This window comes from Lacerta agilis, chromosome 4, assembly GCF_009819535.1.
Source record: "Lacerta agilis isolate rLacAgi1 chromosome 4, rLacAgi1.pri, whole genome shotgun sequence".
NCBI lineage: Eukaryota > Metazoa > Chordata > Lepidosauria > Squamata > Lacertidae > Lacerta > Lacerta agilis.
Window position 1 is genome coordinate 2,664,097 of NC_046315.1, and position 14,790 is coordinate 2,678,886.

General features: G+C 42.4%; 1 protein-coding gene across 1 annotated transcript in view; it reads left to right on the forward strand.

The window, feature by feature from the left end:
• LOC117045022 overlaps positions 1-11,877 on the forward strand; it is a gene marked incomplete at its 3' end in the record, with an annotated part of 111,433 nt that extends 99,556 nt beyond the window's left edge. The window contains 1 exon segment of the mRNA XM_033145811.1: positions 10,542-11,877. Coding sequence (XP_033001702.1) covers positions 10,542-11,877 — 1,336 coding nt within the window.
• Between the last annotated feature and the right edge of the window lie 2,913 nt (positions 11,878-14,790).

The window sequence follows — 14,790 nt, forward strand, 5'->3', positions numbered from 1 at the left end:
TAGGTTTTGATAGGGAGAGAAAATCTTTAGTAAATAACAGGGTTAATTCAAGAGTTGATGTAACCACCCACAAATAATAAAACAGCCATAGATTTGATAGAAGTGATTTAAAAAGGAAGATAAAAGTGAACAATTAAACAATTTTCCTCAGGCCCCTCCCCCTTTGCAGTTTCCTTGATAAAGGAAGCTTACTTGGGAGTAGATGTACCTGTTCAAGCAAAAAGTAAGAAGGGGAAGGAAAAAGCTCAGAGACAGAACAAGGAAAAAAAAATTTTTTTTAGGGAAGCCTGTGTCTGGGTTAATCTTATGGACACAGCCATGGAAGTTCTACCTTAAAAACAATATTAAGATTCCTCAAAAGACCTTTTACTCTAAGGAGACCTTGTTGTTGTTCAGTCGTTCAGTCATGTCCGACTCTTCGTGACCCCATGGACCAGAGCACGCCAGGCACCCCTATCCTCCACTGCCTCCCACAGTTTGGCCAAACTCATGCCAGTTGCTTCGAGAACACTGTCCAACCATCTCATCCTCTGTCGTCCCCTTCTCCTTGTGCCCTCCATCTTTCCCAACATCAGGGTCTTTTCCAGGGAGTCTTCTCTTCTCATAAGGTGGCCAAAGTACTGGAGTCTAAACATCAGGATCTGCCCTTCCAGTGAGCACTCAGGCCTGATTTTTTTAAGGATGGATAAGTTTGATCTTCTTGCAGTCCATGGGACTCTCAAGAGTCTCCTCCAGCACCATAATTCAAAAGCATCAATTCTTCGGCGATCAGCCTTCTTTATGGTCCAGCTCTCACTTCCATACATTACTACTGGGAAAACCATAGCTTTAACTTTGTCGGCATGGTGATGTCTCTGCTTTTTAAGATGCTGTCTAGGTTTGTCATTGCTCTCCTCCCAAGAAGCAGGCGTCTTTTAATTTCGTGACTGCTGTCACCCTCTGCAGTGATCATGGAGCCCAAGAAAGTAAAATCTCTCACTGCCTCCATTTCTTGCCCTTCTATTTGCCAGGAGGTGATGGGACCAGTGGCCATGATCTTAGTTTTTTTGATGTTGAGCTTCAGACCATATTTTGCGCTCTCCTCTTTCACCCTCATTTAGAAGTTCTTTAATTCCTCCTCAGTTTTTGCAATCCAGGTTGTGTCATCAGCATATCTGAGGTTGTTGATATTTCTTCCGGCAATCTTAATTACGGCTTGGGATTCATCCAGTCCATCTTTTCGCATGATGAATTCTGCATATAAGTTAAATAAGCAGGGAGACAGTATACAGCCTTGTCGTACTCCTTTCACAATTTTAAAACAATCAAAACAAAATAGGAAATTCTTTCCAGTAGCACCTTAGAGACCAAGTTGGTCTCTAAGGTGCTACTGGAAAGAATTTCCTATTTTGTTTCGACTATGGCAGACCAACACGGCTACCCACCTGTAATTGAAACAATCAGTTATTCCATATCCAGTTCTAACTGTAGCTTCTTGTCCCACATAGAGATTTCTCAGGAGACAAATGAAGTGATCTGGCACTCCCATTTCTTTAAGAACTTGCCCAAGAACTTTGCAGCAGGGAAAATTAAGTACGGAGTACATGGCACAAGAGATTGGATTCAGAGCCTCTTTTTCAAAGGACCAGGGATGTTCTTATAGATGGAGTTTATGAAGCAAAACACTTTCAAGTTTCAAAACATTTTCAAACTTTCAAGCAAACTTTACAAATATGGCTCCCCGTTTTTCACTAGCTTTTCAACGTTATGCTATTAGCATCCATGGAGATTCCACCTGCCTCTTTCGAAAGGAGAACACTCACCAATCAATTCAATTAATAATAATGATAACAACAACAACAACTCTGGGCGGCTTCCAACAATATACTAAAATTGTAGTAGCGTGGGGATAGTGATTTCAGCAAGTGATTTCAGCTCTCTGACATAGCAGGCAGGAGACAGCTTCTTCAACGTAACACTCTTTATTCAGGCAAACAAGACTGGGCAACTGAGGAGAGGGAAGCTACCTTTATAGGGACAGAAGACTGGCTAGAAGGGATACATTTTGGAGGGAACAATCTCAAGCAATCACAAAGCTGCCTTTTGGTGCAAACCAATAAGACTGAAGATCCAAATGCAGCAGCTTGAACGAACCAATAGTAGCTGTTCCTTCTGGAACAGGAAGGCAGTTACCGATACATAGCATACCCTTGAATCAACACACAACAAAAATACAATAGTCAATCAAATATTAATAGCTTCCCGAAACAATAACAACCATCCATTTTCAATCCATTGAATTAGCAGTTAAATATTTCTGGAAAGGGAAATGGCATACTTTTGTATATTAGCATAAAAAGCACGCATAAGAAAGTATTACAGTACTCATTTAAGATGAGAATAGGATTTATTTATTTAGATCTCTGGCCATAAAATCCATAAAAAAGAATAAAAATCTGAGGTTCTGCAAAGCGAGAGAGGGCTGAGCTGGGCGGACTCGGCTTTGCAAGGGTTAAAGGGAACAGAGCTGCCTTCCTAGAAAGGACAGGAAGCAAGAGGGGGCCAGGTCCTCCAGAGCCCAGGCCCCTCCCTCCCTCCCTCCCTGCCCAGTCCTCTCCTGCAAGGGCTGCATGGCTGTCCCCTCCTGGGATCTGGTGAGTCTCCTCTCTCTCTCCCCCCCCAGAGGGTGCAGTGGGGAGGCGGTGGGGGTCCCAGGGCTGCAGCAGGGGAGGGGGCCAGCCTGGGGGGCCTGGTCTGCTCATGCAGGGGGAGGAGAGGGTCCTGCCAGGGAGGGGCCAGGTCTGCAATGCTCTCCTTCCTGCAGATCAGAGGGTCCCAAATGGCTCCTCTTTCTTTAAACAAAGGAGTCCCTGGGACTTTAACTCTGTGTGACGTCGCTCAGCCTCATTGCACAACAGAGGACACATGGGCAAATGGTTCTCCAAAGCTGGACGAGGAGGTGGAGTAGCCGCCCAAAAAAAAAAACCCACGTAGAAGAAGGAAGGAAAGAAAGAAAGAAAGAAAGAAAGAAAGAAAGAAAGAAAGAGGGGAGAGAAAGGGCAGGAATGAAGAGAGGGACCCCAGCCCATAGTCTGGCTGCTCCACTGCAAACCAGTTTCCCAGTGTCTCCAAGGGCAGCTGCACACAGAGGCCACTGCAGCAATCCCCTCGCACCCAGAGCAGGGCATCCCAGGACCGCATCCTCTCTGTCCCAAAGGGATTGTTGCTGGCAAAGCAGCCGGAAATGGACGCTGCTACTCACTGAGCCTCCAGGGACCTTGGCATCAATGGCTGTGTGTGTTAAGCTATCTAACAGAATAATAATAATAATAATAATAATAATAATAAATGCCTAAATTTCAAGGGAGATCTTTGGCCAGAAACATACCTGGCCCTCAGAGCAAAGAAAAAGGGACCCCCCCAGGAGTCTTTCTTGAGAGCAGCAGAGAGTCCAAGTGCAAGAAAAGGAGACAGAAGCAGGGGAGTGGGGGGGTGGAAGTGGGGAGCAACTCCTGAGGACCCCCGGGTGAGGACCCTCACTAGAGCCAAGCATCCATTTTTCACAAGATACAAAGGATTCCCTTGTCAGTCGGTTCTGACTTCATGCATTGACTGGAAGACAGCAGAAACCAGGTTGATTAATTTCACAGAAATCCCTTCAGCTGCCTCCAGATTTTGCGTTGCTAGAAGGCTATTGACTTATTTCTCCTCCTCTTTCTTTTCAAAAAGATAGCTCAAGGTCTGCAATGCGGTACAGTCCAGCCCTGGTTCCCAGCAAGACTCATCCATGCTTGCTCAGGGAACCATTCCCTCCCCGTGTCCTCCAAATTCTGTAACAGAACAATGTATTTGATTTCTAGGATTTCCTAAAGCTTCTCATTCAGACAGACATAACTTGGCAGAAGACCAAAGGGTTCCTTCCGACCTGGGTGAGGAGGACACCCTCCTCTCAGAGATGCAGAGCCAGCAGTTGAGGCAGTTCTGCTGCCAGGAGGTCAAAGGACCCCGAGAGGTTTGCAGCCGACTCTACCACTTTTGCCACCAGTGGCTGAAGCCAGAAAGGCACACGAAAGCTGAGATGCTGGACCTGGTGATCTTGGAGCAGTTCCTGGCTGTCCTTCCCCCGGAGATGGAGAGCTGGGTGAGGGAATGCGGAGCGGAGACCAGTGCCCAGGCGGTGGCCCTGGCCGAAGGTTTCCTCCTGAGTCAGGCAGAGGAGAGAAAGCAGGTGAGAGAGACTTTCCTCTGGATACGCCCAAGAGACTCCAAACACGACAGAGAACATCCCATAATGGTCTGCTGATGGCCCATCCTTTTTCTGGGAAAGTATCCATGGGATGAGATCTCACACCCTTCAAGTCTTTGTCATTCTCTTTCTAATATTTCTCGCCATTCTCTGTCTTGAATCCTTGTTTCTTTTTCAGGGAAAGGATCATTTTGCAGAAATGGACCTGGATTCCTGTGAGGCAGAGAGGCCTCCGTTGGACACCAGAGAGAGGCCACTGGGTAAGGAGGAAAGTGGTTTTGCTCCGTTTGGTCTCATTCTGATGGTTTTCCAACTCATCTGAGGGTTCTTTTCATCTTGGTTTGGGGGGAGACAGTTGGGAACAAGGGTCCAGAGGAGGGGAGGTGTATTTCTGCACAACAAACATATGAAATGAGCACAAAAGTCCAAATGCTCTCAGCAGGTAAGGCTTTCTCAAAGGCCCATCTGTAGTTAGAGATGCCCTGTATCACCTGTGAGAGAAGCAGGCACTCCTGGCATCCTGTTTACCTTTTTTCTCTTGCAGGTGACAGAATGATGCCAGCAAGACCTCCTGATCCGTCTTTCCATGGGGACAGAATGGAAGCAGCGGCTGTGGAACCAGATCAGGTCAGGAGAAGCTGCCTTGTGGGGACAGAGGCCGAGGGATGGAGCAATGTCATGGACTGGTTGGGCACAGAGGAGTGGTGGGAGGAAGCAGCCGGAGAACCAGGAAGGGAAGACGTCTTAGAGGCCAAGGAGTGGAGGTGGAAGAAGGATGAGCTGTCAGAGGGGGAAGAGGGAGAAGCCTGGGAAGAGGAGGTGTCAGAAGCTGAAGGGGTAACAGGGCTTAGTGAGCTGGGAGACTCTGTGGCAGAATGCAGTGCAGAATCAGAGGCAGAAGAGGAAGGAGGCGAGTGGGAGGAGGAAGGTCGAGAGGCAGAGGTGAGTCAGGAGAAGGAGGAGCCACTGGTGTCTCCCTCTCCTTTTGCCAGAAGCCACCCTCCTTGCTTGTCTTTCAGAGCCAGGAGACCCCCTGCATTGCAAGAATCTCTGCTTATTTTATTTCTAGATTGATGACTGAATGCTAAAATTGGTTTCTAAGCAGTTGACATATGAAAACAAATAGTGGCCTGGATTCACCTAACCAGCCCCTTCCGCTGCAAATTGGGGCCTGCTCTCCATTCCTCCCGCTCTCCATGCCCTCATGAACCCCCTGCATTTGACTCTAGGGAAAGGGGATCCTTCCATCTGGGAAACTGGAATGCTTGCGTAGGCAGAATGATTTGGAAAACACAAGGTGGAGTACCACCTATTTGTACAAAGACGAACACCCATAATTAAAACGCAGAATAAAATAAGCATCCAGAATTAAAATGTGAAGCAAAGCAATCCTATTGAAACAACACCACAATTTACAGGAAGGAAACAACAGAGCATTGTGTAGCAGATCATATTGATGCTATCTCAGAGGAGGTACATTTCCCTTTTTCTTTTAGGGTCCAGTGTGCTTTGAAGATGTCGCTGTTCGTTTCACGGACGAGGAGTGGGTGTTGCTGGATCCTAATCAGAGAGCTCTGCATAAGGACGTCATGGAGGAGAATTGTGGGATCGTGGCCTCTCTTGGTAAGGCTCCCTGTGGGATCGTCATATCTGCCTGGAAATTCAAAAAATACCTCTATGTGACCAACCTGATATATTTTCACAGAGCTCAACAGCGCCCCTGGGAACCTAACACCCCCATAATAAACAGCAAATTACAGTTTTTTCTTTGAACAATCTTCCTCAAATTGCTCCTTGAACAAATTTCCTCAAATTACAGTGGTACCTCGGTTTATAAACTTAACAACAACAACAACAACAACAACCATTCTTAAATCGAGGTACCACTGTAGTTATAATAATTTTTATTTATTCCTATCCCATAATTTTTAGTTCTGCAGCTGTAATAATGTGAAACCAAGATTGAATTATTATCATCATCAAACCTTTTATTGTCATCACATACAAACATCCATAGCAAATCAGTACAGAATTACCACCTTCATTTGTCAAGTGAAAGAAGCAGAGCAGTCTAACATTACACCTCTAGGTCTCCAGGGGGAATCAGACGTCTGCAATGTGTTTCGAAGACAAAAAACCAAATAAAGGTCTTTAGCCATGAGCTTGGTGAGCTCCTGATCATTCCTCAGTAATAGAAAATGTATGACCTCTAATTCTGGTTTCCATTTGGGGATGCAGAGTTGATCTAGGAACTGCTGGCGGAGATCAGCATATAGTTTACATTTGAGAACCGTGTGTGTAAGACTTTCCACCTGATGGTCTTCACATGGGCAAAATCTTTCTCCTTCCACTGTTCCCGAGAACCTTCCCCACAGGAGGTTTGAGGGATTTGAATTAAACCTGCCCAGCGAAAATGCCCTTCGTTCTTGAGCATTAAGCAAAATTCAATATAATTGTGGTTAATTCCGTGTGCTTAAGAAAGTTGAAAGTTGAGAGGGGAACATGTTTTCTCTGCTGCTGCTGCTGCTAGTTCCTGGCGTTCGATGTCCCACTACCCAGATGGTGGGGGCATCGATTTCAAAAGTTCCACTGACAGCCAAAGTTGCTTTATGTTAAACCGTTGTAGCCCTTGGGAAAGAAAGGGGTCTAACAAAACTTCCCTAAGGAGAGGATCTTTATCTGTTGTGAGGCAGATGTTTAACCAGAACATAAGAAATCTCTCCCAGGCAACGGACTCTACCTTGTGTTGACCTCCCTCTAGACACAAGGCTGCATAGGGTACACAACGTGGGACAGCAATAATCTTTAAAAGGAAAGCTGCCTGCACTCGTTCTGCCAGCTGGGTAAACCCTGGCAGCCAGACTGAAATTCTGTAGAGCAATTGAGCTATAACTTTGGCGTTGAAGACCTTGCGTTGAGTTTTGGGCTATGGGCATCCACCTGTTTTTGTAAAGGAGCGAGTTTGTTAATAAATAGATTAAAAGGGAGGGGGCAAGTACACAGCCCTGCTTTACTCCTCAGTTTATACTGATAGGATCTGTCAATTCATTCCCTGGTGTTGTTCTGATACCACAGGTGTTCTTTGTGTAAAGCTTTTTGATCAAGTAGAGTAATCTAGGCTCTAGGCCCCATAACAGCCCCCTATCGGCAGTGTCAAAAGCAGCCTTAATATCAAGGAAGGTGCGACGAACCTCCCCTTCACACTCTCCCCTGTTACTAAGTGAATTTCTAATCAGGTGTTCTGGGTCAAATTTCATTCATGCATTTTGGGGCATTTACATTCCCTTAAATGATGCAAATTCAGCCCACACCTTTTGCTGCCATACAACCCCAGAGCATCACACTACAGTGGTGCCCCGCTAGACGAAAACGCTAAACGAAAAAAAAAGACGAAAATTTTTCATCTTGCAAAGCAGCCCCATTGACTTTTTCGTCTTGCGGGGCAGCTTCCGCTAGACGAATGCCGTTCGTCTAGCGAGGCATTCGTCTAGCGGGGCACCACTGTATCTGGGTGTTTCACGGTTGCTCTAATTCAAGTAGGATGTAAATCTTCTCTGATTCTTCTCCTCACATATTTCATGCCATCACTACCAAGCAAGGAGATTTGGGTCTCATTGCTCTAAATAACACTGTGCCATTGCTCTGCTCTCCAGTTAACATGGTTTTGAGCCCAGTTTAATCTTTTCAACCTTTGCTGGAGAGATAACAATGGCTTTTTCCTTAGAATTCTAACATTTAGACCAGTCCTTGCACTCAACTTCACATTACATTTGCCATGTCATCTTGTAGACACCCGGATGATTTTCTTCTGTCATGTAGGGACAGTCTCTCCGTTCTTCAATCATCACTTTCCTTTGTGCACCTTTCCCTGCCTTTACCAGTCTGATTTTGTAGTGACTGAGTCTCCTTATACCTCTTCAAAAATACAGAAAGGCCGGACTTCCTGTGGGCACAGCGGGAGAAATGGCTGACCGTTCCACCTCTCCTATCCATCACGAGTTAATTTGGCAGCTGTGATGGGAGTAAAGCAGCCTCCCTACCTCCCCGGGATGACGGGAAGGGCTGCCTCGCCCGCGGATGCCCCTCAACCCACTTTGATCCTTCGGGACCGAGGGGGGGGGCCTGGGCGCATAGGGCTTGTTTGGATAGAGCTCCTGGAAGCCGGCCCGTTCGTGCACGACCCCCAGAACTGGAAATATAAATTTGGCTAAAGGTTTTGGGCACTCCTCGGACAAAGGAGTGGGAAGAATGTTGCTAACTGCAGCCCTGAGTGGTTAAGAATGAACACTGGAAGAAGACATGGACTTTACATTGGTATGTGAAAGAGGGAGAAGAAGGGGGGGAGCTCTGGACTTTTCGTTTGTTTTGCCTCAATATCTTACCTAACACAGGCGAAACCTCCCCCAGAAAATCCACTTTCACAGGGAAATAGCAAGCAGACTTTAAAGACTGAGAGTGAACTAGATTGGAAGTTACATAAACAAACTGTATGGACTTGAAACAAGATTTGGAACGATTTAATAGTAATGGAGGACTTCCGGCTGGTAATGACGCAGCAAAGATTGATTGTTGATTGCTGAGGAGAGCCCGTGAAGCTGAACACCACTTCAAAGGGAGAAGCCAGCTTTGATGGACGATTGATAGTGGAATTTACAAGGTGTCTGGCTCTCCTGGAAAGGAGTGGTAGGAATGCACATGGGGAAGATTGCTGTGCAGAAGTTTGATTTACGAGAAGGGAAGAGAAGATGGCGCCGACCGGAATGTGACATTGGGAAGGAGAATGGCTTTATCCATACAGAGACATCATTTATTATAATCGTGTCTGCTTGCTGGCATTTATCAGAGGCTGTGAAAATATTGGACTGTGAAGGCAACTGGAAGAGATGAGAAAAGCGCTCCGGAGTCCGAGACATGGGGAGTCCACAAATTATAAAAAAAAAATTAGCATAATTGGAATTGTTTTAATTGGAATTGTATAATTAATTTGGATGTTAATTTGATTGGTAATTGGAAATATATATTGGAAAATCAATAAATATGGTTAAAAACAAAAACAAAAATACAGAAAGGCCAGCTTTGGTTAAATTTTCCCCAATCTCTCTTCTAATTTCTTCATAACTGTAGCCTTGTTCACTTAATACTACAATTTTACATCGCTTTCTGGGTGACCAATTCACTCTTTTTGCCATTTCTATAATTTTATTGTGTTTTACAACCTCACTAAATGAAACAACACAAAAAACCAACCAACTTGATAGCAGTCACATAACACACTGACAAAAGTCAACCTAAGCAAGTTGTGCTTCCTTTATCTGGTTATTTGGCTATAACATTTGATAGAATATGGGTAATTGAACAAACTTTGTTGAATTGCATTCTTGATTAAATTATCTTTCCACTAAATGAAAGAACTCTAAAAAACAAACCTACTTGATAGCAATGAAATGCACTTTTTTTTTTTACAAAAGGCTTGCACTATTTTGACCACTATTATATATCAAACAAAGCAACATTCACCAACTAATCAGAATCTAATAATAAATTTGTTCGTTAATGACAAACAACACAGGTATTGAACACACACCCAACTCCCTTCAGTTCTTTTCCATTTGTTCCTGAGGTTCTAATCTATTTTTGTCTCCATTGCAGATTGTGATGAATCAGAAATCGAGAACAAAGGTGACCAGTCAACTCTTTGTGCCATTTTTTTCTAATTTTATTATGTTTTACAACCTAACTAAATGAAAGAACACAAAAAACCAACCAACTTGATAGCAATCACATAACACACTGAAAAAAGACAAGCTAAGCAAGTTGTGCTTCCTTTATCTGGTTATTTGGCTACAACGTTTGATAGAATATGGGTAATTGAACGAACTTTGTTGAATTGCATTCTTGATTAAATTATCTTTCCATTAATATATAATTGTATAATATTACTTCAAAAGAAGTGGTGTGATGCACCATTAAACCTCTAAATACACTTTCCCAAAAAAAAAGTCTTCCACTATTTAGGCCACTACTGTATATCAAAAAAGCAACATTCAACAGCTCATCAGAATATAATAATAAATTTGTTGGTTAATGACAAACAACACAGGTAATGAACACACACCCAATTCCCTTCATTTATTCCCCAATTGTTCCTGAGGCTCTAATCCCTTTTTGTCTCCATTGCAGATTATGATGAATTGGAAATCGAGAACCAGGGAGACCACAACAAAATCCCCAGAGAGGAGAAGCCACGTACAAAATTGGGGTGTGGAGAAAGCTGCAGTCAGAGTTCCCATTCCACTTCTCATCAACAAAATCTCATTGGAAAGAAAATCTATCAGTGCATGGAATGTGGAAAGAGCTTCAGTAAGAGCTCCCATCTCACTTCCCATCAAAGAATTCATACAGGGGAGAAATCATATCACTGCATGGAATGTGGAAAGAGCTTCAGTAAGAGCAACCATCTCATTTGCCATCAAAGAATTCATACAGGGGAGAAACCATATCAGTGCGTGCAATGTGGAAAGAGCTTCAGTCAAGGCTCCTCTCTCACTTCCCACCAGAGAATACATACAGGTGAGAAACCATATCAGTGTGTGAATTGTGGGAAAAGGTTCAAACAGAAGAACTGTCTCACTAAGCATCAAATGATTCATACAGGGGAGAAACCCTACCAGTGTGTGGAATGTGAAAAGAGCTTCATTACAAACTGCAGTCTCACTAAGCATCAAATGGTTCATACAGGGGAGAAACCCTATCATTGTGTGGAATGTGGAAAGAGCTTCAGTCAGAACTCCAAACTCACTTCCCATCAAAGAATTCATACAGGGGAGAAACCCTATCAGTGTGTGGAATGTGGAAAGAGCTTTAGTGTGAACTCCAAACTCACATCGCATCAAAGAATTCATACAGGGGAGAAACCATATCAGTGTCTGGAATGTGGAAAGAGCTTCCATAATAGCTCCAATCTAACTTCCCATCAAATAATTCATACAGTGTTGACACCCTATCAGTGTGTGAAATGTGGAAAGAAGTTCAGTCAGAGCTCCAGTCTCACTAAGCATCAGAGAATTCATACAGGGGAAAAACCATATCAGTGTGTAGAATGTGGAAAGAGCTTCAGTCACAGCTACGGTCTCACTTCCCATCAAAGAATTCATACAGGGGAGAAACCTTATCAGTGTGTGGAATGTGGAAAGAGATTCAGTAGGAGCTCCTATCTCACTTCCCATGAAAGAATTCATAAAGGGGAGAAACCCTATCAGTGTGTTCAATGTGGAAAGAGCTTCACTGATCGTTCCGCTCTCACTTCCCATCAAAGAATTCATACAGGGGAGAAACCTTATCAGTGCTTCGACTGTGGAAAGAGCTTTAGTCACAGCTACAGTCTCACTTCCCATCAAAGAATTCATACAGGGGAGAAACCCTATCGGTGTATGGAATGTGGAAAGAGCTTCTATAGCAGCTCCAAACTCACTTCCCATCATAGAATTCATACAGGGGAGAAACCCTATCAGTGTGTGGAATGTGGAAAGAGCTTCAGTCAGAGCTCCAAACTCACTTGCCATCAAAGAATTCATACAGGGGAGAAACCCTATCAGTGTGTGGAATGTGGAAAGAGCTTCAGTAGGAGCTACAATCTCACTTCCCATAAAAGAATCCATACAAAGGTCGGAAAAACCATTATACAGCTTTAGGAGTGCTAGAGGAGATTCTTGAGAGTCCCATGGACTGCAAAAAGATCAAACGTATCCATTGAGTTGAGGCTCCAGTGCTTTGGCCAGCTCAAGAGAAGAATAGACTCCCTAGAAAAGACCCTGATGTTGGGAAAGATGGAAGAATTTGGAAAAGATGGAGATTGGTCAAAGATTTATGAATTGTATAAATGCCATTTATAAAGAACAAAAAGCTAAAATTATAATAAACAATGTGACATCTGAAGAAATTAGAATAGAAAAAGGAACGAGACAAGGATGCCCTATCTCCCCTCTACTTTTTATAACGGTCCTGGAGGTCCTACTGAATATGATTAGAACAGAACAGCAGATAAAAGGAATAAGGGTGGGAGAAAAAGAATATAAATTGAGAGCCTTTGCCGATGACGTTGTGTTATCCCTACAAGACCCAGAAACCAGCGTGGTTAACGCTTTAGAGACAATTGAATCATTTGGACAAGTAGCAGGATTTAAGTTGAATAAAGCAAAGACTAAAGTTTTGACAAAAAATCTAACACCTATGCAGGTACAGAAATTACAAAATCAAATGGGACTTAGCTTTGTTAACAAGGTGAGATATCTGGGAGTGAATTTGACTCCTAAGAATCTGAACCTGTTCAAGGACAATTTTGAGAAACTGTGGAGTGAGATAAAAAGGGATTTGGACATATGGACGAGATTGAGATTGTCTTTGATGGGCAGAATAGCAGTCATTAAGATGAACGTATTACCAAAGATGCTGCTTTTATTCCAAGTGCTTCCGATTATTCACAAGATGGACTGTTTCAGAAAGTGGCAAAAGGATTTATCTAAATTCATCTGGCAGGGGAAAAAACCCAGGATAAAATATAAGATTTTGACAGACTCTAAGGAAAGAAGTGGATTCTCACTTTTTTGTTAGAGAGGAAAACCCCCAGATGGATATCACCAGTTGAGGCTAAGGCCTACAAGAGACCCAACATGCCTGCAAATTGGCCGAAATATGCTGACATATTAGAGCAAGAAGGTTAGAACTTTAAACTGAAAAGTTATGAACAATTGAAGGAGAAAGTATCTGACTGGTTGCAGTATTATCAGATAAATGAAGTTTCTAAATTGGATAAAAAACAAGGCTTTCAGTTAGAGAAATCCAAGTTGGATAGATTGGGCCAAAGATGTTGGACATAATATAATGTACTAAGTTTACTGCGTGCAATGTGTTAAGGGACCGCGAAACTCCGAGACCAGAGGGAAGAAACGGTGCAAGAGGAATGGAAGAAATTTAAAGACTATTTGAAACGATGTGAAAAGATAGACATTTGAAATTGAAATCAGAGGACATTTAAGGTACAGTAATATCAGAAGTTAGGTTAAGATAGGATATAAGAAGTTTGAATTGGATTAAGTTTCTTTTATTGGAAATAAATTATAGAAATAGGATGATTATGTTATATACAGATTAAGATTAGTTGATAAGGAAGTATTTACAGTGTTATAAAGTTACTATCGTTAATTAGAAATGAACGCAGAAGAGAGGATGTGAGGAGGTCCCAAAACAATGGTCTGAATAAGATAAGAATAGGGGATTAAGTGTTTGTTAGTCATGTTTTGTTTTTTTTAATAAGAATTTATTGGTATTTCCACACAAAACAAACAAAGCAAAAACTTACATACTACCAAAAATACAAACAAACTACAAAATACAAATACAAAAAAACCAACAAAAGAAACAAATACATACCTAACAACCCACCTACCACAGGAACACACCAATCTAATAATTTTAACCTTATTTTAAATCTTACTTAGGGGACTTCCTCACGTTCTCTCTTCTGCGTTCAGTTCAAATTTACCTTAGTAACTTTGTAACTACTTTAACACTCATTTAACAATTATTCTTAATCCTAATCTAACACCTTATCTCTATCAACTTATTCATAACCATAATATAAATTCTAAAAAGAAATCACAATCTTAACTTCTTATATACTATTTTAACCTAACATTGTATAGCTATCGCCTATTATGTTCGCCGATTTTTCTTCAAATGTCCAACTTTTCACGTTGTTTCAAATATTCTTTGAATTTCTTCCACTCTTCTTGCACCTTCTCCTCCCTCTGGTCTCTGAGTTTCGCGGTCAGTTCTGCGAGTTCCATGTATTCAATTAACTTCATCTGCCAATCTTCTACTGTCGGGAGCTCTTTGCCTTTCCAGTTTTTAGCAATCAAAATCCTAGCAGCTGTTGTGGCATACATACATGTTTTTATGTAACATTTGTAGTATTGTAGTGTCTTGTTTATTTTGTATTTTGTATTTCTGTAGTTGTTATTTGTTTTTGTTGTTGAAAATTTAATAAATTCCTTTAAAAAAAAAGATGGTGGGAAAGATGGAGGGCACAAGGAGAAGGGGACGACAGAGGATGAGATGGTGGGACAGTGTTCTCGAAGCTACTAACATGAGTTTGGACAAACTGCGAGAGGCAGTGGAAGACAGGAGTGCCTGGCGTGCTCTGGTCCAGGTGGTCACGAAGAGTCAGACACGACTGAACAACAACAATAACCTTCAGAACATAAAATACATAAAATAAAACTGGTCTTTTTCTATGTGCCAGACTTCCCGTCTATTCCTTATTACAGATTGTTCAATTGCAATATCTCTTAATCCATTCATTGGTTTTACCACATTTTTAACACTGCTACTGAAATTATTCGAATGCTGCATATGACCTTAAACTACTACTATTATTTTTCAAGTGTATTCTAAAAACTTCCCAATTTGAGATACCTGTTTTGGTTTATTTTTTTATCTTTTCTGACATGCTATTTAATTCCGCATATTCAGCTATTTTTTGAATGCATTCTAATCTTGACGGGACT